We start from the raw sequence: 25,024 nt of genomic DNA on the forward strand, positions 1-25,024 counted from the left end.
GATAGGTGATACAACCATCTTTAATCACAGTCAATCTTATCCTGTACATAGAAATCCCAAAGATAACTATAGAAAAACTACTAGTATTTCACAAAGCCACAGAATACAAGTTCGATATACGAACAGTAAATTGCATCTCTGTATATAATCAAGTCAGAATTGAAACTAAAATACTACTCACAACGAAAACACATGAAATACGTAATCTAAATCTAATAAAGTATGTGTGGGATCTGTGTGCTGAAAACGACCAAACACCAATAAAAGATATCAAAGACCTCAATAAATAGAGATAGTTTGAGAATTAAAAGATTCAATATTGATAGCATGTCAATTCTCTCCCAATTTATCTATAGGTTTAACATAGTTTTTCAATCAAAATCTCAGGATTTTTTGTAGATACTGACATATTTCTAAATTCTATATGGAAAGGTAAAGGAGTAAGAATAACCAAAAAGTGTTTTTTGAAAAAGAGGTACAAAATTAGAGAATTCACACTATGTGATTTCAAGACTTCCAAGTTATCAAAATGGTGTGGAATTGGTAGAAAAAACATACAGATCAAGGGGACAAAACAGAGTCCACAGACAGACCCACACATACATGATCACCTGATAAAGGTGCAAAGGCAATTCCAGTTAAACATACACCTACCATATGGCCCAGCAAGCCCTTCCTAGGTGGTTACCAGCGCTCATATGGACAGCCTCACAGCAACCTATTGCTAATCACCCAAAACTGGGAACATACCCAGTGAACCTCAAATGAAGAGAGCACACCTACATGGCCCTGCAGTGGGCACTACTGAGCAGTAAAAACCAGCCATCGACGCAGGCACCCGTGCGGATGATCCCACATGTATCTTGTGCAGTTGGAGCCTGGTCCAAAGGCTGCCTATCCCATGACCCCACTGATACGACATTCTAGAACTGGCTAATCTAGAGAGACAGTTAAGTGCCTACCAGGGAATACAGGTGGGGGTAATTTTGGCTACAAAGAGAAGAGTTCAAGAGAATTGGGAAGGGGAGACCATTTGAAAATGGTACTGATAGGCTATAGCCATACCACCCTGAATGTACCCAATCTCGTCTGAAAATGGTCTTGATTGTATTATTGGTTATATGACAAAATTATGCATTTGTCAAAACTCATAGAACTGTACCAAAAAGTGAATTTAACTCCATGTAAATTTAAAAAATAAACTGGAAATAAAAAACAAAAAACTGGTCACTAATGCCTAAATACTAGAATATCCATGCACCAACGAACCCACAACTACCTAAAAAGCAATAAAATACCAAGAAATCACTTCAGGCCTTATGAAAGGAAACAGTGCCTATTCTGGTCACCTGTTTTCCCTTTTTAATCAATACCAAAGTTGCTTTGCTGAGACTCTGCTTCCTTCCAAGACAGCTCTTATTCTGGGTGTTCTGCACCTGTGCCACTTCACACATGGACCTTGTGCCACTGCACTTCGCAGACAGCAGCCTGCAGCAAGAGCTCCCAAAGCATCAGGGCCCTCACTGCTAGACTACAAAACAAGGAGCAGATGCTGCCCCCACAGTGCCTGAGCTGAGACACTGCACTCTGTACAGTGCATCATGGCTCTGGAACCACACCTCCACAGGGACACCACAGGGAAGAGTGGCCTCCACCACTGAGCTGCTCATGACAATGGGACAGAAACAACCAGGTTCAGACCAACTTTTTAGGAGCAAGAGAAGGCTGTTCCTATCAGTTAGACATGTGCTGTTCCAACCTTCACCCTGATTGGAAGGCTACTTTATCTTCTGACAAATTTCAATATGAGGAGAAAACACAAAATGTGGAGGTGTGCACACACATACAATTAACTTAGAAGTGTAAAACAACCTCTCAAGAGCACCGGAACACATATTTGGTCATTGTGTCTAGTTCCTGGCACAGAGGTTCTAAAAATCTTAGAATTTCCCGAGAGACAGGAATATCTTTTGTTATTAAAAATGAGTCCCTGTGGACCACACCGGAGTTTATGTGCTAACAAGGTGGCTCAGAATGTGGTCCCTAGATAGCTTCGGGATGGGGCTGGTCACCTGTAAAACCAAAGTCCCAGCCTCACCTCCTAGGGAAAGAGGGGAATTGGACACTGGGTTATAAAATTCTTGAACAAGATTTAGGGAGTTTCCACAGGTGAACACATCCACGTGTCAGGAAGATAGTATACCCCAACTCCACAGGGACAGAGGCTTCTGTGGCTCAGGACTCTTCTGGACCTCAATCTGGACCTACATCTAAGTAGCTCTTGCCGCAGAAGTTGTCAGAATTGAGCCAAGTTGTGGAAACCCAGCTGCTGTCACAGAATTGGAGAAATGACATGAAAAGCTCCTTGTATGTACAAGAAAAACTTTCAGCTGGGATTTCCACACCTGGCTGATGCTATCCACGTGGCAACTTCCCCCATGCACCCTTCTACACCTAGAGAAACCTCTTTCTTAGGTTACTTTCTGATATGATCTCTAGAAAGATTCTTCACTTTCCAGAAGAGCCCCAGAGTACATGGTGAGAACCTAAATGCTACTACTGTGCAGTGGGCAGTATCACCAACCACATATGTCATCTTGCTGTCTGTGTGGAAGAAAGGGAGACACCAAGGGCACATATCAGCATAGGTCTGCCCAAGCACAACTTCTGAAAACCCAGTCTTTGTCATACCAGATACCGCACCAGAGGCCGGGATGAAATGTTCTAGGGATAAGGCTAAGGCCACAACCACCCCATAAATTAAAGACTGAGGACAGGAGGAAAAGTGGGTGATGACAGAACAACTGGACACAAAGACTGCCAGCTGTTCATCATCAAAACAATGCACCTGCAATAAAGAGGTACTATTTAGCTAACCACCAGCCTCCCACCAGCAACCTGAGGTAGTGACGGGCTTGATGGTGTGGCCTGGGGCAAGCTGCTGCCCTCTAGGTATGTATCCCATGGTGTTGCCACAAATGAGGAGGCCACAGGCAGGCAGTGGGACTGAAAAAGGCAGCTGAGGTGGAAAAAAGAACAAGAACCACAGGAAGTGCCTGTTATACTTAAATGGGATATGAGTCTGGCAGGAACACACACATCTTGCTGAGGCTGAAGGAGCCATGGAACACGCCTGGGCCCTGGGTCTCCATGCTGGCCAGAGTAAAGGATGGGCAGCCCAGGCTGAGGGAACTACAGGATGCCAAACACAAAAGTAAACAAAAGCAAGAGCAAGCATGAAGACTTTCAGATTGATTAAAAAATGGACTGAGTTATTTATTCATTCAGCAATCAACCAAGTAAGATGCTGGTATCGCTAAGGCTACCATCCTACGCAGAGCCTCTTAGATGTTACCTTGAAACCAGATATTCCCAACTCTCACTCTACTAAACCTGGAGAATTTTCACTTATTTCAGCATGTCAAAAATTTCTCAAATCAATCTTAATTTACTTGAATTACTGTAAACTTTACCACTATAATATCCACAGGCAAGCAGGACATGGGTCCTACAAGCTCAAACAGGTGAGCCCTCCCCCAAAGGTCAACAGCAGAGCCTGCCCAGATCGACTGCTACACCAAAGCAAAGCCCCATCTTCCAGAAAGGCTGCCAGAGCCACACATCCCTACCTTGCTGGGCCCAGACCATCTCCCAGCACCAGAACCATAGTCACTGCTTCATACTTCTGCCACCCCACATCAGAGGATAGGAGGGTTGCCTCTTAGGATGAATGGTGTGGCAAAATCTATACAGCCTAAGCACCATCAACTGCAACAGCCAATCCTAAGAGTCTGGCTGGGCTGCAAGTGGGGGGAGGTCTAGGCAAGGGGTATTCCAATGTGCTCTGGAAGCCTCCCTGAGTGCCATCTTTCCACAGCTGAGTCATTCAAAAAGGCTGGAAATGTAATTTTCCTGGAGGAGCGAGTACTTTCGAGACCGTCTGCTCTGAGTAGGGTCTGTGATCTATCTCTGGCCCATCTATAACAACCACAGAAACCATTAGAAACTGAGTACACTTAACACTGCCATGGGCATTTTACCACATTTTGTAACAAGATTAGTCCAAAAGACAGGATAATTTTTAAAAATATATCCTGAAGCACTTCTGGAGTGGCAGAATAAGGACCTCCAAAATTTGCTCCTCCACAGAAGCAATAAGAGCACCGCCAAAACTTATAAATTCAACTTTTTCAGAATTCTGGAAAACAATCTGAAGAACATTTATTCAAGAAAATTGGCTGAATATTGGTAAGAACGACGAGCTTTGTGGCATTTTAACCATAGAGAACCATCACTAGTTAGCCTATCTTACAGCTCTGTGGAAAAGCCCTGTTGTAGGACTTGTCTTTATTTGACCTGACTCAAAGTTCACTCAGTGAAAATAATCCATTCCCCAAGAAATTTGTCAAAATATTCAGTGGCAACTGTTTCACACTGCAGTTGCCTGAGGCCAGGATACCGGCTAGTAAGCAAGAGGCAGGTCAAAAACCATAAAAGGAAAAGCTGGAGAATGAGATATCCTTGGGGGCTTTGAAAATCTCCAACTAGGCAGCCAAGTGCATGACCCAGAAAAGACCTGAGAAAGCCCTAATCTCCCACCACTGGTTGACCCTGAAGCTTTATACAAGTGGGAAGTAAATGCTAAGGCAGAGTTCTCAATTACTACAGTACTGAAAGTGAACCCACACAGAACCCCTTGGCAAAGGCTGGAAGACTAACTGGCTCAGGACAGGAAATCTCTGACCTGAACTTCATAGAATTAGTCTAGGAAAGTCAGTTATGGATTGAATTGCATCTTCCCCCCTGCCCCGCCCCTCCGCCTGCCAAAAAAAGAAATTCACATGTTTAACTCCTAGCTTCCAGTACCTCAGAATGTGACCTTATTTGAAGATAATTAAGTTAATTATAAAGGTAATCAAGTTAAAATGAGGTCATTAGGGTGGGCCCTAATCCAATATATCCTTATAAAGAAGAAATCTGAAGACATACATAAAGGCAGAAAGCCCTGTAAATAATGAAGACAATAGTATCCAAATCGAGGAGAAAGGTCTGGAAAAGTTCCTTCCTTCACAGCCTCCGGAAGGAACCAACTCTGCTAACATCTTGATTTTAGATGTCTAGCCTCCAGAACTGTGAGGCATAAATTTCTGTTGTTTAAGCCACCCAGACCGTGATACTTTGTTATGCCAGTCCTTGCAAACTAAGACATGAAACAGACAGCAACAACAAAACCAAAAACAACAAATCCTAGGAAGGGGAGGGAATCTAATAACCACAGTTGCCACATTATATTATTTAAAATGTCCAGGTTTCAACAACAAAACATACAAGACATGAAAAGAAATAGAAACGTACAGGCCACATACAGTGTGGCAGGTGGGGGCAATCACTCGAACCACCCCTGAGGAAGATAGACTTACTAGACAAAGACTTTAAATCAGCTACAATATGCTCAAAGAACTAAAAAGAACCTACATCTAAAAACTTAAAGGGAAGTACAAAAACAGTATCTCACCAAATACAGAATATCAATAGACAAAGAAATTATGAAAATTTCACAAGAGGGGTTCAATAGCAGATTCAAGCAGTCAAAAGATAGTCAGCAAACTTGAAACTAGACCAACCGAAAATATCCAGTCTGAGGAACATTAAAAAAAGAAGAAAAAAAAAAAGGGAGGAAAAAACAGAACCTCATAAACCTGTGGGATACCATTAAACGTACTAATTTACATATAATGGGAATCCCAGAAAAAGAGAAATAGAAGGGCGAACAGAATGTCTGAGGAAATAATAGCTGAAACTTACCCTCCGCCAAAAAAATAAAACAAAAAAACATTAGTCTACATATTCAAGAAGGTCAACAAACTCCAAGAAGAGTAAACTCAAAAAAATCCACACCAAGACATTGCTAATGCCAAAAACAATCTCAAAAGCAGTAAGACACTGATCTCAGAAGCTAAGCAAGGTCAGGCCTGGTTAGTACTTGGATGGGAGACTACCTAGGAAGACCAGGTGCTATAGGCGTAAAAAATAAAGGATTGTAAGCTGACAAGGTCCTTGCGATTTGTGAGGTCAACAAAAGGTTGCCTTGCCTAAAAAAATAAAAAAATAATTTAAAAAATTAAAAAAACAAAAAAAACAGTAAGACAAGCAACTTATCAATAACAGTTAAAAGACAATACATAGAGTAATAATTATAAATCTATGCTACACAACATGGACACACAACACATAAAGATGTAATCTGTAATAATAACAGCTACAAAGTGGGAATAAACACAACTATATAGAAGCAAATTTTTTGTATACACCTGAAATTAGTTGGTATTAATCCAAACTAAACTGTTTTCAGTTTAGGTATTACTGGAACTCCCTAGGACAACCACTGAGAAAAAAAATAGTTAAACATATGAATAAAACAGTACATTAGAAAGTATCTATTTAACACAAAGAAAGCAGTAAGAGAAACTGAGAAACAAAAAAGTCATAGAACAGAAAACTAATAGCATAATGGCATACATAAATTCTACCTTTTCAGTAGTTAAATTTAATTTAAATTGAATAAGCCCTCTGATCAAAAGGCAGATTGACATAATAAAAACAAAATCCAACCTATGCTATATATGAAACATAGTTTTAGATTGAAAGACACAAATAGATTAAAACTAAAAGAATAAAGACATGTCATGCAAAAAGTAATTAAAAGATAGTAAGAGCAGCTATATCAAACAAAATTGACTCTCAGACAGAAACTATTAGTAGTAATAAAGGATACTTTATAATGACAAAAGGGTCCATCCGTTGAGATGACATAACTATTACAAACATTAAATAAAAATTACCTCTATTCTCAACATTTCTGAAACAAAATGTGTGGGTTTTCCTCACCAAGCAATCTGACACTAACTGCCCAGAGGTAGAGCAGACTCCACAGGTTAAGGGCTCAATACCGCAAGACTACCACTGCCACTTTAGATGCTAATTACATTGACATCTGTGCTTCTAACCAAGTAGCTATATATTGGAGGTTCCCACAAACTCTTCAGGTTTTATAACTTGCTACAACAGTTCACAGAACTCAAAAAACAGTACAACAGCTTACTTACTAGATTTCTAGTTTATTATAAAAGGATATATCTCAGGAACAGCCAGGTGGGATTAATACATAGGGCAAAGTATAAGGGAAAGGGCACGAAGCTTCCATGCCCTTTCCAAGTGCACCGCTCTCCCCCAGTCTCTACGTGTTCACCAACCCAGAAGCTCCTGAACAGCTCCAGTTTGGGTTTTTTATGGAGGCTGCGCTACACAGGTACAATTGATTACAACATCAACCATTAGTAATTAATGCAACCTCCAGCCCCTCTCTCCCATCCCTGGACAATGAAGGTGGGGTAGAATGAGGGTGGGGCCAAAAGTTCCAACCCTCTAATTAGATGGTAGCTTCCCCTGGCAACCCGCCCCCTCCCATCCTTAGGGGCTTTCCAAAAGTCACTTCATTAACATAAACACTGTATGGTGAAAAGCAGAGTGTTAAGAATAACAAGACATTCTATTCACCTTTATCAACCTGGAGGCAGAATTCAAGAACTGGGGACAAAAACCAAATAATAACTTATTGTATTACATTAGAAGCTCTGCCCTGGGAAACCAAGGACAAAGACCAAATATACATTTTTTTATTACATCAAATATCACAAACATATGTACCTACCTAAAAACCGTTCCAAAATACATGAATCAAAAACTGATGAGAAAGCCAAGGACATGCAATCAGAATGGCAACAGATAGGATGCCAAGACTATAAAAATAATTTAAGGAGCATATGGGACACTATTAAGGGTACCGATATCTGTCTGATCAGTGTAACTGAAGAAAATCAAGCTGTTGAACAGCTGTTTGAAGAAATAATGATGGAAAACTTCCCTCATCTGGTGAAGGAAATGGACGTAAAACCCCAGGAAGCTCAGAGAATTTCAAAAATCAGGGATCCAAAGAGGCCCACACCAAGACACATAATTAAAATGCCAAAGGTTAAATACAAAGAAAGAATCTTAAAAGTAGCAAGAGAAAAACAGCTACTTTTAAGGGAACACCCATAAGAATGGCAACTGATTTCTCAAAAGAAACTATGCAGGACAGAAGAGCTTGGCAAAACAATATTCATTCAAAAGGATGAAAACCCAGGACCTACAACCAAGAATAATTTATCCACCAAAGCTATCATTTGGAGTTGAAGGACGGATAAAGAGCTTCCTACACAAAAATAAGCTAAAGGAATTTATCACCACCAAGCCAGTATTACAAGAAATGTTGGAGGAACTACTTTAAGAAAAAAAAAAACTTGTTATCAAAAACAAGAATAAAGAATGGTAACAACTACATTCCTATCAATAAGTACCTTAAATGGAAAAGAATTAAGTGCTCCAACCAAAAGATAGAGTGGTTGAAAGGATAAGAAAACAAGGCCCCTACATATGCTGCCTACAAAAGATTCAATTTTGATTAAGATGCACTCAGACTAAAAGAAAGGGGGTGGAAAAATATATTGCTTTGATGGATCTAGAAGGTACTTAAGTCAGACAAAGATAAACACTATATGATTTCACTTATATGTGGAATCTAAGGAACAAAAAGAACTAATCTAAAACAGACTCACAAATATAGTGGACAATTTGGTGATGGACAGAGGGAAGAGGGACTTGGGGGGGCTGAGAGAATGGGGTGAAGGGTTAAAGAAGTACAAATTAGCAGCTGATGGATTGTCATGGGGATGGGGAGCACAGCATAGGGAATGCAGTTAGCATTAATATGTTGGTCAGGGGAGGGAGAGAGCAATTGAGAGATCATTTTACGAACTATACAGATGTCTAACCAATGTACTGTACATTTGAAACTAATTAAAATTAACAAATTTAAAAAAAAAAACTGACAGAATTGAAAGAAAAAATAAACAATTCAACAATAATAGTTAGAGACTTCAACACCTCACTTTCAATAATAGATAAAAGAACTAGGGAGAAGACCAACAGGGAAAGCGAACAACAAACACCACACAGCCAACTAGACCTAAAAGACATCGGGTTCACTCCATAACAGCAGAATATACATTCTTCTAAAGTACACATGGAACATTCTCCAGGACAGATCATATATTAGGTCATAAAACAAGCCTCAATAAATTTAAAAGGATTGATTGAAATCATACAAACTATGCTTTTGAACCACAATGGAATTAAGTTAAAAATTGATAACTAGAGGAAATTCAGAAAATTCACAAATGCATGAGAAGTAAACTCTCCTAAAATAACCAATGGTTCAGAGAAGAAATCACAAGAGAAATTAGAAAAATACTTTGAGAAGAATGAAAACAGAAACACAACACATTAAAGCTTATGGGATGCAGTTAAAGTGGTACATAGAAGAAAATTTATAGCTAGCTGTAAACTCCATGTTTAAAAAGAAAAATTTCAAATCAATACCCTAACCTTAATGCACCATAAAAGAACAAACTAAACTCAAGGCTGGCAGAAAAAAGGAAATAAATGCTGAAGCAAAATAAATGTAATAGACCATAAAAAAAAACAATAAAGTCAACAAAACAAACCAAAAGTTGGATCTCTGAAAGGATCAACATTGACAAAACTTTAGACTGACCAAGAGAAGAGACTCAAACTGGGACATGACAATCTTACTGAAATAAAAAGGATCATAAAGGAATACTGTGAACAAATGTATGCCAATGAATTAAGATAACCTAGATCAAATGGAAAAATTCCCAGGAAAACCAAAGTTTTGAAACTGGCTGAAGAAACAGAAAATCTGAATAAATATATAACAAGGAAAAAGATTAAGTTAGTAATTAAATAACTTCAAAAAAAAGCTTAGGCCCAGATGGTTTCACTGGTGAATTCTATCAAATGTTTAAAAAATTAATACCAACCCTTCACAAACTATTCCACACAAGGAAGAGGAAGGAACACTTTCCAACTCATTCTTTGAAGCCAATGTTATCCCAATACCACGACCAGGCAAAAACAAGAAAACTATAAACTAGTATCTGTTATAAATAAATATAGCTACAAAAATCCTTAAAAAAATGCTAGCAAATCAAATCCAGCAACACATAGAAATTATTATATAAGATGACCAAGTGGGGTTATTCCAGGAATGCAAGGCTGGTTTAATATTCAAAAATCAATGTAATATATCACCACGTTAATAAAGTAAAAGACAAAAACCACATGATCATCCAAATTGAAGCTGAAAAACCATCTGAGAAAAATCCAACATGCATTCCTGCCAAAAACTCTCAACAAACCAGGAACAGAATGAAATGTCCACAATCTCTTAAGATCTACGGCTAACACAGCATGCTAAGTGAAAGAAGCTAGTCACAAAGGGTCACATGTCATGTGATTCCATTGCTATGAAATATCCAGAATTGGTAAAACCATAGCGACAGAAAGTAGATAAGTGGTTGCCAAGGGTTGAGGGGCTAGAGAATGGGAAGAAAAGGGAGCTTTTGCTAACTGGTACATGGTTTCTTTTTGCAGTGATATAAATATTCTAAGATTAGATTGATGTGATGGCTATACAACTCTGAATGTATGAAAATCCACTGAACTATACAGTTTAACAGAATAAAATTTAGAGTATATGTTATATATCAATAAAGCTGTTATAAAAAATGCATTTTTCAGAGTCTGAGAAGAAATAACCATAGAATCAGATCGGCAGCTCCAAATAGGGCAGAATCATGACACTCACCTCAAGCTCTTCACTGTCTTTGGGTTTCTCCTCAGAGGTCTGTTTAACAAAGTCAGGGATGAGGATTTCCAGCGTAGCTCGGGCTATGAAAAGAAAAACCCTAAGGATGAGGGCTTGAGCCCAGCCTGCTTCCCAACTATACAGTCAGTGAGCTGTACGCTGTGCAGGAAGGGCCAGGGTCCCAATAGCTCAGAGGGGAGCAAGGGAACTAGGGAGGAGCAGCACTTTATAGAGGCAGGGACAGCAGAAGATGGAAAAGAGCACATCCTGAGGAAAGGAGGCAGTGCATGGGGAACTTTTGCCCTGAGGCACTTGTAGCAGGTAAGGGAGGAGATCTGTGTGACAGAGGAATCACAATGACAGGTGGGCAAATGGCTCAGCAGAATCTGGGCTAAGTTGGGGGACTGCAAGCTGAACAGGCTGCTGGAGTGTGGCAGAGAGAAACAGCCATACAAGATGGGTCCTCTGGAGGAAGTGTCTGCAGGACAGAGCACAGGGATGGCTCCATGCTGAGCACAGGTATCCGAGTAAGCAAGGCTGCTGAGTGCCACTGAGTTAGGGAAGTGGGGCACTAAGGGAAGAGGGAGGGGTGTGTGCAACAGTCTGACCCGGTAGGGTTATAGTGCTAGCAAGACATCCAAGAGCAGGTGTCTAGAGAGCAGATGGGGTGTAGGCGGAAGTGAATCCCTGCACATGCGGAAAAGTACAGCAGGGCCCTGACAGCAGGATGTCTCCAACCCCACACTGGGCCCCACTCTACGTGTTATGTATGCTCCATGACCTCAGTAACACCCAGTCTGGTGAGCTGAAAAAACCTTTGGCAGAATTTCTCAAAATTGGACAGAAGGCCTTCCTAAAGAACATAGCAGAGTGTGTGAGCCCAGCATAACCCTCACAGAAGGACAGATAATAATGTATTATGTCAACTGTCCTCAGCATAAATCATCAAAAGAAAGCAACACCGAGGGAAATTGAGTCCTGTGAGCAAAAACACTTCCACTGACCTGAGACCTAGTGAGACTGGCGAGACAAGATAAAACTGATACGCTTCGCACTCTATAAAGGGCTGAGCTGCTCTGAAAGACAATATGGGAATGAGAAACCTCGGAGTTGACCTACAGGTGGCAAGGGCCTGGTGTGCATGCAACACCGTCTCTCACCCCACTCCCACCCTCCACCACCCCCAGCAATGTGGTCTACTCCAAGAAGAGGCCAAATAGCTCTGACCCTGGGACAAATGGCTGCTGGAAAACAATGCAATGACTACTAGCACTGGGCACAAAATCAAACAGCACACACACGGTCAAAAAGAGCAATGGGTTTTAACCAGAAAACATAAGCTTTCCTACGATTTGCTATGCTGTGTTCAATGACTGGCAGTCCCAAACTTAGCGTTTGAGGGACTGAGAAAATCATCCTCGCAAATGTCAAAACCACTCAAAGAGAACCACTTGAAGCAAATGCTGACAGCATGCTGGATCCACCTGTTTTTCATCTCCTAGCATGCCCACATTTTGCTCAAATACAAACCCACTCTAAAACATGGGACCAGTCAGCTCTGTGAACAGTAGGGATAAGGGTGGGAGACTCCAGCCCAGTTGCCACTGAGAACAGAAGGGACCTTCTACTTTTATTTCTCACGTTTTACTTTCTGTTTCTGAATTTCTTCCAATGATCGCATAATTTTTAAAAATCAAAGTAGATGACTATGTAAACAAAATGGATTTGCCCACCCACAACCCTCCCACTTGGGCTGCTGCTCAGCCTTCCCTAGCCAAGGAGAGGGGTAGACACAACAAGCAGCATGAGGCTCTGACACTCAAGCAGGCACATTACCAGCTTTATTCTTCGCAAGTTTTTTGCTGCTTGCAGTTCCAGATCCATAGGTCACACCATCAATGGTCACCGAGGCGCCAAAAGGCTCACTTGGGTTCTCTTAAAATTAAAATTACTGTTTTAAAACACACTTGCCAAGACATTAAGTGTGCATGCGCACGCGCGCACACAGACACACACACACACACAATCCGCTCACACCAACAGACAAGGTGGGGTTAGGGCTGCAGCTAGAAAGCAGATACCTGGGGGCTCCCTGAGGCATTGAGATTGGTCCAAGGAATGGTCAACAGGCAGAAAGCACACCAGAAAAATTGTGGGAAATGGGACTATGGGATAGTGGGCTGGAAAAGAAACAAGAGGCCAGTGGCAGAGCCACCAGGGACTGAGTCCAATGTGAGACAGAGGACTGTAAGGAGCAGGGATGCACAGATGTAGTGAGCCAAAGAAATGACATGAAAAACAATGAGTAACTCCTAGGTACTGGCTTCTAAGGAGAAGACAAACTGGTTTTCACAAAGGTGTGATGAAGGTAGAAATAAGACAGCTTGTGGGAAGTGCAGGCCTAAAGCCCCTTCATCCACCTCAGGGAACCTAGAGACAGCAGGGAGGCCTTCCTCAGAGCAAGGGACAAAAGGAAGGTGGGGGAAAGGGGAATGTGGACAAAGGAAGCGGGAAGCAGAGACACTAATCCTTAGACAGGATACATTTCCTTGAAAATGAACTGCCTATCTGTTCATTGCCCTCCCTGCCCTCCCCTTTCATTTCTATCCCAGCAGAGTGGAGCTAACCTCCAGCTCCTGCCTCCCCAGCTATGACCAAAATGAAGTATATGACTTTAGGACCGAGATGGGGAAGATCAAACTTACCACATTCAAAGAAATTATAAACAGGGCGGACCTTGAGGACGCGCTGCATGTACTCGTGCAGGATGCAGACCTCAGATTTCCCATTGGGGTTAATGACAAACTCTGTGACAAGAAGGACCATCTCAGCAACGGTGTGAGGACCACAAGCTAGCACTATGGACCTGGCACCATCCAAGTTACCAAGTCATTGAATTAGGGGCTCATCACCTTGAATGTGGTGGACCTCTGCATTTGTAGGGTAAACTCGAGCTTTGAATCAAATGCAACTCACACACAAAGTATACATTTAAAGAACATCAAATAAAAAATAGCAGTATAAAAAAATAACATAAAAAATGACAATAATATAAGCAGTCTGTCAACGTTACAATTTATAAGCCCCAACTCACCTTTCTTTGTGGGTGCATCTTGCACAGATAGAGTGATGAGCTTCTGATTGGCTGGCAGGATGGGCCGCTCGGATTCAGCCTGTTTCCGTTTCATTTCTCGGTTGAACTGCCGCCGCTCAGCCCAAGTCCTAAATTTCTTCACAGTAACTTGCTCAAAGTCAAAACGCTTCTCCAGGTAGTTCCGAAATTCCTCCAGATCTATATAAGATATAGCAGAGAACCAAATTACTAATTTTTAATGTAAGCCATATTTCTCTGCCCGATGAATTGGACAGCAATGAGCTGCCTATCAGACAGACCCTGCCAGGCGATACCCTTTGCCCCTTCGCCCCGTTCCTTCTGAAGGGCAAGGAAAGCAAATGACACTCAACCACTCCTTTCACTCAGCCAGCTCATGTTATTCTGGTAGGTCCCTTCTGAATAAACTTCTTGGATGTCATTTGTTTATCTGGACCCAAGAAGAAGAATTAAAAAAAAAAAAAATTAGCCTCAGAGCCTTTCTCCCTGTATCAAAACAGGTACCTGATTGCCAACAGCAGTCAAGGGGAGCCGTATACCCAACTGCCCATCTTGCTCTCTCCCCTCCAGCCACCTTAGCCATCTCCGAATTCAACAGCATACCTAGGAAGTTCAGGCCTTGGCACTCATCACACCTGTTCCTACTCAATTCCTGGCTCAGCTCCACAGCTCACCCACATGCCTTACCTCCACTGTGCACCCTTCTTCCCTACCATTCAGTGAGGTTCGAGTGGACCTCCTGCTTTTACTGTTGCACCCATTACCCGCCTCTCCCTCAGGATATCCTGGAGGTTCCCATCAGCCTCACTGGTTTCCTGCCTACCTCCCACCACTCAAGCATAAGCCCTGAAGCAGGGACTGCCATGACTCATGACCAGCCCAAAGAGCAGTAGCAGAGGAAGGTGAATGGAGGGCTTCCATGTAGGGAGACTGAGATATATACAGTTAAAACAAAAAGCTACAACACAATATACTTGCACCTACTTAATTATTAATCGGAACTACATATTTCTTTACACATAAATGCAGAAAAGTCAGTCTAGAAATAAGTACCAATGGTCACTTCCCACAAGGGAGTGACATAAGAAACGCAAAGCACGTGTTTTAAAGAAACAGTGTGTATAACACACGGTATGAAAAAATAAACCATTAAGTCTTAAAGGGGGAGCTCCCTTCCAGTTAGGTCCCTGAGAAAAGCCCCAACAGAAGATAGAGGAACCCGACTTGGATGGGGGAGGGAAGCAACACCAGCAGATAGGTTAAGGGGAGACCAAGGTCCATCCGTCAGGGAAGCTGGGAGCCCAGTAAGACACTCTGCCCATTCCTCAGATGCCTGAGGCTCCAACCAGCATGCTGCTTCTCCCCCACCCCTAGAAGCCAACCTCCCCTTCCTTAGCATCAGCACCCAATCCCCCCAGCTCTTCTAGGACTCTTTACATGTAAGATTTATGAGACAAGCCGGGCAGCAATACAATCAGAAACCCTGAAAACACAAAGTCCACTTTGAAAAAGGTTCAACAGGTGGGCTAAAATAGTTTGCCACCACTGAAAAGACAACTAAGACTTGAATAGGTAAAACTAAGCTAAAAGACATAGAAGAGACAGTGAGAAACACCAACACACATCCAAAAACCAATTGCAGTATTTAAAAGGGAAATGTCCACAGAATAGTGGCAGTTTCCCAACACTGCGTCCATAGATTGAAGAAGCTCACTCTGAGCACATCAGGATAAATCAAAACACCACATGAACACATCCTACTGAAAAAGCAAAACTTCAGGAAAGAATGTAATAAAAGTGACCACAGGAAAAAAACACAGTCTTTACTGATAGCAGCAGTCTCCATGACAACACTGGCCTTGAGGGATCTGCAGAGACGGGACTCAGGGGCCTGGAGCTCAGGACCCTGGCAGGTTCTCCTAAGAACGGGGAAACAGGCATTGTCAGCCATGTGGGAGTAGACAGAGGTCCCCAGCAGTCCCTGCCTCACAGACACAACTAAAAACAGATGGCATTCAGGAGAAGAAAGGGGATCCTGGAAAGGCATAGAATCCAATAGCATCCCTGCAATCTCAGCCAGCAAAGGGGAAAAAGAGTTCACTCCAGAAACTTACCAACTGATTCATCTTTGCACACTTCGACTTTGGCCTTCACCTGCCCCAGGGCCCCAGGGGCAGCCTCAGCCCCCAGTGGGTCCTTCTCATCTGGGGGCCCCAAGTCGGCCCCCATGGAGTCAGGCTCTTCCATAGGGAACTCCAGCTCTGCAGATCGGCTGAGGGGCTTGACAGGTGACACTTCTCCACCAGGGGCGAGTTCACTGTTTTGCTCCCTTTCCTCATTGTCCTTCATTTTCTTGTAATGCAGACAGGGGATGCTACTCAGAGGAGGGTCATGTTTCTGTGGATAGTGAAATTGCAACACAGATTACAAGGATGGCCCTGAAGATCTGAATATCCGATGCTTTTCACCTGCCTCAGCTTGGCTACGATGCAATGTATGCAGACATACATGTTCAGTCTGTGAACTTACAAGACTAAATTCATGACTGATGTGTCCCCTACCCGTATGCTTCCCGTTCCCAAGAAGTATGGCCTGGACCAGGTGACCACCCGAGACTCTCTGTGTAGGTACACGGGGACTCCGGAGTTATGGAATGTCATGATCCACCCATCAGGCAATGGTTCTGTAGGTGGGCGGCCACGACCTGCACAGAAGACAAGAACATCCTACAATCACTTGAAAAACACGTAGAACTGTTGGGATGTTTTTAAAACTATGATATAAGGCATATAAAAACAGTAAAATGGACCAAGTGAAAAGAATATCTAAGAAACTAGGGGAGAAGGGAAGTGTCCTGTCCTCCGACAGACAGAATAACCTTTACTAATAAACTGCATATCTGTTGAACACTACTCTCTGTGACCAGGTAACAAGTCTTCATTGTAACTAAGCATATAAAATGCTACTCAAATTAGTAAATTTCTAAGTTTTAAAATACTACACCCAACCACTTTCTTCTTTTATAGGCAGTCATTAAAAAAAAAAGCTCAAGACTTGTTATCCACTTGACACCTGCCACTGACAGGCCTTGTTGCTGGGAAAAGCACAAGGCAAAGATTTAATTTTCTTGTAGGTATTGAGATCAAGTTAAAAATTTTAGAAACAAAAGGGAAAAAAGCAAGTGAAATCTATACAAATATATACGTGATAAAAACAGCACCAGTGACTCCCATGAAAAAGGAGTGGCATTCCAGTGCCATGTCTCCACCTGGCATTGAGGGCCCCAGGCCTGATACCCACATGTGGCCAATACTGGACAACTGGTGTCCAGATGGCCCCTAGGAGGGAGTGCTGCAGATCAGAAGTACATAAACCCTATCAGGCACTCTCAACAAGCCAGGGCCAAGGAGCTGCCTTAACCAGGTTTGGGCTAAATCAGGAGACGCAGCAAATGAAATCCAAGCCAAGCACAACACGGGACACAAGTGCATCTAGGCCACTCATGTGTAATAATGAGCGGTCACAAAGTTGGCCCAGTTGTCTGAAGAGCTCACATGCCACTCACACACAATCTGTGAGCATGAGGACCAAGCTGGTGGAAAAGGTTGCAGAGGAAAATGCCGTGCCTGTGCAGGCAGGCCGAGTAGCCAGGCATACATCTAACCTGTGTACTGTTCAGAACAGATGTGGCTTTACTTTCTCAGAGACTGCTGAAACCACAGAAAGTACAAACCAATCCTGCTGGAGACACCAAGGTAAAGACTGCCTCCGTACCCCTTCTTAGAAGCTGAGGTCCCAGGTTCATCCCTGTCTGCAACCAATGAACCCAACACCTGTCCTGTTCCAACCACGAGCCAACACAGGCAGGCACATGTGGTGCCCACCACTGCTAATGCGTCCACTCCACAGCCAGAGGAACTGCACAATACCTGCCCCTCGATTTCCTCCAGTCACACCTCGCCACCTTTTGTACCCTGGTCCTCAGCCTAAAGTGCCACCTGTGTGCCCAAGTCCTGATATATTTCTTCAGCCCCTCTTCTGAGCCCAACATCTCCACCTGGCTACTCACAGATGCCGCCAGGACAGACAGAAATTGATACCAGCTCTTAGACCAGCACCACTTAACAAAGGAGCTGCACAGGCACAACTCTGGACATTTCCCACTTCTCTCCACACTCTCCCCAAATCCAAGTGCAAATCCCACTGCCTACATTTTCAGAACACCTCCACCTATACCCCAGCAGCTCTCACCCTGCCCACCTGAAGTGCATGTGCCATGATGAGGCTATATACAGGAGCTGTGCTTCTAGACAAAAATTTTGTAACAACACCTGTCTGCTTCTACTGGCTTCCCCCAACAGCAAAGAACCAAGCAGCAAAGAACCCAGACCTTGACCATCACTTGCCACCATGCTTAGCACCCACCTCTGGTCTCAGCCTCCACAAATGCTGATTGCCAGTGTTGTCTCCTAGCATACACCAATGTCCCCTCCCTCAAGGGTCCACTCCCCACCCCATCAGAAGTCCCCTCCCAGTTCCTCTGCAAGAAACCAGGTTCTCTGTTCCCATAGCACACACCACAATCCGCACCTGGATGGTCCTGTTTCTGGAAGCATCCTTGTGTCTTGTCTGTTTCTTCTTCACCGAATATGACTATCCTGCCCTTAAAAGCATGCCCAGACCACTGCTTGATACAAGGGCTCTCAAACCTGCACATCTGCCACCTGCAAACACTCACTACTTTTCTACCTGCCAACTTACTTTTGAGTACTGTTTTAATCTTGGTCATCATTGGCTGCACACTTGTCTCTCCATCAGACGGATGGTCACTGTCTCCTCCATATTTCTCCTCCACTCTTCTTTTTTTGGGAGCACAAAGGCCCTCTTCCAGCAGAGCATCGACATCGTTGTCAAAATCGTCCTGCAAAACATGCTGTTCAGATACCATGGCCACGGCGCCTGCATTCCTGCACCATGGGCACCCTTAATGGCACTAGTGAGAATGGACACAGAAATGAGGCACTCTCAAAGGTGCCTAGATGTGCCTTTATAGTGCGTTATCATCTGAAAAGCAAATGTAATGAAACCAACAACTGAAGCCGATAGGCTTGGCCCAGGCACACACACAATCAGGGAGTGCTTCTCAGCAGCATTTTCCAGCTCAGGTTGGGTAAAAGATACAAGGCCCACCTGTCAGCCACTAAGAAAATCTAAGTCTGGACTCTTTACAGCTGTCCCTTTTCCACATTAACATTATTCCACCTCATGTAGTTTTTTTTCCTCTGTAACATCAGCTTTCAAAAGATGCTGCAATTCCCAAACACCTCTCTTTGGGTTTTGCTAAGAGCACTCCAAATGAGGGATCACTGACATACCTCATAGGAGAAATTCAGGGCCTCTTCATCCACTCTGTCTCTTTGCACGATTGCTTTAGCCGTGAACCCGCCTGCTCCTTCTTCATCTAGCTCCAAATTGTCAGTAAAATCTTCTAACTCATCGAGCACTGCATACTCCACTCTCTTTTCCTGATCCAGCTCATTCTCCTCATCCTTCTTATCAGCACTCTCACCCCCTATACCTAACCCATTACCAACACTCCCGCCAAAGGGACAAGCATGCACGTCTCCACTGACAGGGCTAAGGGCCAGACCACACTCCACACGAGTGTCGCGCTCCACTCCTGTGTACAGCACCTTCCTGTCCTTACTCCTGCAGCTCTCGGTAAAGCTCACGCTAATCTTTACATCCTTAAGCAACTTAAGGTCAGGGGAGAACTTCCGGACCGCAGGTGCGTGCCGGGCGGTGCGCGGGCTGTGGCCACTACAGTTCGGGTCTATGAGGAGGCGGGCCTTAGAGAAGGATCCTTTGGAGAGAAGAGAAGCTCCGTAGAAGTTGAATGGGTCCTCAGCAGGGGGTTCGGCCTGTCCATCACCACCAGAGCCAACGTCCATTACCTCTGCATCACTGGACGTTTGCAGGGGAGGTGGTGGAGACTGTTCATGGGGCAGCGCTTGGAAGGAGCAAGCACGTTTCTCCATCACTGCTTCTCCTGCGGGCTCACGCGGGAGAGGAGAGGGACTCTCATATGTCTCCATAGTAAAAGTGATTAAGACTATTTAAAAGACCAGTTTTAAAAAACCTTATATAAATCTATACAGCTAACATGCACAAGTCCGTCGAGACCCGGATGCCGTCCTGCCCGCGCTGCACACGCTGGCGGCTTAGTCAAGCTGGCCACATTGCTCTTTTCATTAATGTAGACAGCTTTTAGAACCACTGCCTCAATTATTGGAAATCACAATGCACTCAGCTTAAATGACTGACGACTAAGCGAGTCTGTCTTCATGCCAAAGTGGCACCTTGCTTCTTCCACCTGCAAAGAGATTTAAAAACATTGTCACAAAATGACAGAAACCTTCCACTTCCCCGGTACCAAGAGTCAAGTGCTATTAACAGTGTAGTAAAGAAAATGATACTGCCTAAGAGAATCTTTTAGGCTTTAAAACAAACTTTTTTCAGAACCTAAATTATAATTTAAGTCCAAAGTTAAATATTTTATTAATTGTCCACTGTAGTTCCTACTTCAGAAGCATAAAAACAATATTATCTTAAAGCTCAAAAGGATTTTAAAAAAATAAATAAATAAAACCCTACACTAAACTTCACCACAGCATTCCCCTAACTCAGTTTATTAGGTAAGCAAGCACGCAGTGCAAGCCTGCCCTTTCCAGAACACACATTAGGTGTGTGGCCTCCCTCCGGCCATCAGAGCGACATCAATCCACTCACCTGCCAGGGCTGGGTCAGTCAGAGGGTGAGTGCGAGACCCTCAGCTCAACTCTGCAGCACTAGGGCCTCAGAGGTACGGCCGGGCGCTGTGCTACCCTGGAACCCCAGGGCTCTCCTGGGCCCACAAGGTGGCACGTGGACCAGGACAGTGATGCAGCGTGCTGAAGTCGCCAGAGGTGGCATGGTTCTGTTCCCAGTAGAAGAGGGGATGGTGGCTGTGGGGAAGGGAGCCAGCTGGGGTTGGTAGGGGAGCTGCAGGAGACAGCTGGAGCCAAGGCACAGGGAGTCCTGAGTGCCATCTGGAGCCTGGCTCCATCCTGGGAGCAATGAAGAGTCACTGAGGTGAGGTGACTCTAATGCCACAGTTCAGTCCCAAATTGAGAAAGGAGACTAACTGCTGTGCCAGGCACAGTCCTTGTGCCCAAGGCACAGGAAGAGTCCTCTAGGCCAGAGGGTCAAGGTGTAAAAGAAGCCCTAGTGAGAGGGCGGGAGCTCTCAAGAACAGTGAAGACAGAACTGACTGCTCTGCTGACCAAGGAGAGGTGGAAAGCACAGACAAGAGGAAACTGAAGGCGAATGAGGCTTTCCCTGGAGAGACACACCTGTTCCAGCACTCAGGCAGGAGCCCGTAGAGAATAGATGGAGCCTCCAGGTAGACCTATCTGACAGGTGCTGAGGCCACAGCTCTAGAGCTGTGACTGGTCCAGAGACAAAGGGCCAGAACCCATTAGCAAGGTGATAGCTGCCAAAACCACAGAAGGGAGGCTGCGCAGAGGTTCGGAACACAGACCAAAAAGGTTTGAGCATGCAACTCTGAGAAGCTTCACTCCAGAGGAAGCACAACAAGAGGGCTGGCATGAGGCTGAGAAGGCAGCTCAGAGGGGCAATCCAAAAACCCAGAGGTTGGCAGGAGGGCTGAGCATTAGAGCAGGAGAAGCACATGTAGGCACACATACACAGATGAATATGCCATGCATGCAGGTGCAGATACGCACATGCATGCCCATATATGCACACGGGGAGGCCTGACTGGTTGCATGGACCGGAGTCAGCAAACATTATGTATTTAAGAAGTTTACAGCGAAGGAATAGAGCATGGAGGTTGTATTTTGAAGGCGACACAACATAAAAACCAGAAACTTTTTTAGATTTAATCAATTCATTCAACACATCTCGTCTACTCCAAGGAAAGGCACTCTCATGAACAAGAGACAAAGTCTCTGCCACCTGGCGACAGTTGGAAGGGTAATGACCACTGAGCTGTCACTACACTTCTTGGATTTTAAGATGTCCTTACTGTTCTGATTTCAATAGGAACTTAACACAATACCTCCCCCAGAAATGTGTCAAGGAAAGGTGCTAAGGATGAAGGAAATGCAACACAGATGACAGACTATATGAACTGCAGTAAATGCTAAGGAGGCTGCAGCCAGGCAGGCACTGGGAACACCCAGTGGAGTAAGGCCAGTCTCCTGACAACCAAAAAAAGATCATTTAAGAGGACAAGTAAGTCAGCATGCACACTGCTATAGATCAGACCAGGATCAAACCCCTCAGTACCTGGTAGGTCTGCACAGACTCCAGTGAGAGCCAATTAGTGATTCTGGGAACTGAAGAAAACTAAAATGAAGACATGAGGAGATGGATGGTTTGAAGACAAACGGCAATACAGGACAAGGAACATCTGCTACCATTGTAAAAGACTAAGAAGCAGCCATGTACAAACACAAGGCAAAGATGAAAATGACAATACTGATGAAGGCAAGTCTTGAAGAGATGTACAGGGTGGGGTCAGAGAGCTGTAGAGAGAGAGAGCGTGCACTCCTTGGAAAACCTACCTAGCCCCAAAGGGCAGCAGCTCAATGCACAGAGACCAACAGTGGGGCAGTCCTGGGCAAATTCCTTGCTTTCCCTCTGCAAGCTTTCTCTACTCATTCAACAAGTGTTTGATGAACACCTTCCATGTGATGCATACACACCATCCTAGATGCTGAGGACACAAGACAGACAAAATCTCTGCCCCACAGAGGTCACATTTTAGCAGGAGAGATGGCCAAATTAACAACTAAGAAAAACTAAAAAGTGCTCAAAAGAAAACGAAGTAAAGAGTTGGGGAAGGGAAGGTAGCTTCAGAAAGGGTGAACAGCAAAGGCCTCATAGCCAGCATTCATCTGAAGGAAAGGAAGAGTGAGCCAGGTGGGTAGTGAAGGTGTAAGGGGACATTCCAGGTGACACAGGGAAGAGCAAAGGCCCTAGGGTAGGAGTGTGGTATGGCAGGTGAGAACAGCATGCCCAGGGGGAATAAGAGGAGGTAGAGTCTGTAAGGGCAAGCAAGATTTGGATTCTGGCTCTTATCTTGAGAAAGATGGGCTGCTGGACCCTGTTCTAAGCACTTTATACATTTTCGCGCAACAGATCTCGCACAGCACTGTGAGAGAAAGGTTAAGCAACTTGCACAAGGTCCCACACCTAGAAAGTGGTAGAGCTGCTTTACCACCCAGGCAAGCTGGTTCCTGTCTGTACTGCTTCAATTTTACACTTGCAATTTAAAAAGCCACTCTGTATTCAGAAAACTATAGATGGGAGCTAGGGAGAAGGGAAACAGGGAGAGCAAAGAATTGAGTGGCTCACCAGAAGGCTGGGGCCAGCATATTAAGATGGTGAAAATGGTTCTGGGAGTTGCATGGAGAACTAAGAGAGGAATACAGGTGGCTCCAAACTCAAGGACAGCTGTATACACTGAGGTAGTGAAGGCAACATGAGTATTTTGGGGTGCGCAAAGACTGGGGTTTAGATTTGGTCATGGCTATTTGGCATCAAAGGAACACATGGAAATGTGGAAGACAGCTAGAAAGGTGAGGCTGCAGCTCAGATGGGAGGCCAGGGATGGAGATGGGAGATGTCAAAGAGAGCGCACAAAGCCAGGAGAGGAGGCTAGATGAGACTGCTAAACAGGAGTAGGCTGCTACAAGAGACCACAACTGCTACAAGAGAGACCATAACCAGGCAAATCAGTCAGATATTTCCTATCCCCAAGGTCACAGATTATAATACAACCCTTGAGAACTGCCCCCACACAGTGCCTGGTCATAAAAGGCTCATTGGCCTCACTACTGTTTCAGCTGACTGAACACAGGGAGGCAAACCTTGCTTGCCAAGTAGATGGTAAGCCAGCAGCAGACTCATAGAGGCTCCCCTAGATCTCTGACACAGAGATAAAACCCACATGCTTGAACAGTGCCCTTCGTTGGAGTCCACCTGCTGGGCTGGCATGGAGGAACGGGCTGTGATAGTCCAGTGCTATGGCTGCTGCCTTTAGGTCAAGCCTCTCCTGCTGCATCTTCCCAACCAACCCAGCAGCAGTATGACCTCATCCATTCCTTTTGTCATCCTCCAAGGGGCCTCACATCCTGTACTCACAGACACCACCACCGACTGGCCATTTCATTCCGTTTGGTGAGCAAGGCCTGCAAAAGGGTTGCCCCATTGCCCAGTGACTAAGAGTCCATTCCACCGCCAAAAAACAAGAGAGTTCTGGCCCAGGGGTTAGCCTCGCATTCACCAGCACTAGACTGGACTGCCATGCATGCAGTAACAAGGTACATGCAAGCATGCAAAACTGCAGATCAAATTCCTACCCTGAGCAACCCAAGTCCATCGGATGATACGTGACAGGTATCACTGTCAACAGGTTGCCACCTTCCACTTATTTCTAACATGATCATTTTTACAACAAAATTACATTCCGATTATCTACGCGATACTCAATCCACGAGCATTTACTAGAGAAAAATACTTGAGCGACTTCTCAGATTTCCCAAACTGTTTTACACCCCGCAGGATCCTAAGCGAGCACTACTCTGTTCATACCTTTCCCGCCTGAAAGCGACGCTACGGCTTCGGGCCCACAGGGAGAGGAGTTTCTTTACACTGGGGCTGTGTTTACGCGGGCAGAAAGCTACAGGCGTCGGCGCCACCTGAGCCCGGGACCCGCCCCCCCCCAGGCTGGACCCCAGCCCCGCGCTTTCCCAGGCCCGCGGCCATTATGCTTCACAAAAGCAGGGCTCCGAATGGCCAGGCCAGCCTCCTGCTTTCCCGCCCCGCCCCGCCGCCCGCGGCCCTCAGCCCGGGAAAGGAAGGGCGCGCCCTCGCGAAGGCCGCAGAGCCCGCCCGCTTGGCCTGCGGGGCGCCCCTTGCGCCCCGCACTTACCTCCAGCACCTGCGGCCTGCCCGAGCTGCCCGCAGCCCAACCCACAATAGGGAAACTCTCACGGCCCGGCCGCCGCCGCTATCCAGAAAGGCTGCCCAGGCTCTCCCCGGTCGGCGGGACCCGCCTGCCGCGCGGGCGAGCGGAG

General features: G+C 44.7%; 1 protein-coding gene across 4 annotated transcripts in view; it reads right to left on the minus strand.

Annotated features, from left to right (window-relative positions):
- DGCR8 (DGCR8 microprocessor complex subunit) overlaps positions 1-25,024 on the minus strand; it is a 34,459-nt gene extending 9,435 nt beyond the window's left edge. The window contains exons 1-10 of one of the 4 annotated variants that reach the window (XM_039872848.1): positions 24,880-25,004; positions 20,670-20,884; positions 19,256-20,253; positions 18,642-18,801; positions 16,442-16,584; positions 15,995-16,277; positions 13,863-14,060; positions 13,474-13,575; positions 12,605-12,703; positions 10,769-10,851 (exon numbers count right to left, since the gene is read on the minus strand). In XM_039872848.1, coding sequence (XP_039728782.1) covers positions 10,769-10,851; positions 12,605-12,703; positions 13,474-13,575; positions 13,863-14,060; positions 15,995-16,277; positions 16,442-16,584; positions 18,642-18,801; positions 19,256-19,975 — 1,788 coding nt within the window. In that variant the 5' untranslated portion in view covers positions 19,976-20,253; positions 20,670-20,884; positions 24,880-25,004. Of the gene's footprint in view, positions 1-10,768; positions 10,852-12,604; positions 12,704-13,473; positions 13,576-13,862; positions 14,061-15,994; positions 16,278-16,441; positions 16,585-18,641; positions 18,802-19,255; positions 20,254-20,669; positions 24,655-24,879 lie in introns of those variants that run through there. The other 3 variants (XM_039872846.1, XM_039872849.1, XM_039872847.1) reach the window with 3 other exon arrangements.

Source organism: Pteropus medius, unplaced genomic scaffold, assembly GCF_902729225.1.
Source record: "Pteropus medius unplaced genomic scaffold, Ma_sr-lr_union100, whole genome shotgun sequence".
Taxonomy (NCBI): domain Eukaryota; kingdom Metazoa; phylum Chordata; class Mammalia; order Chiroptera; family Pteropodidae; genus Pteropus; species Pteropus medius.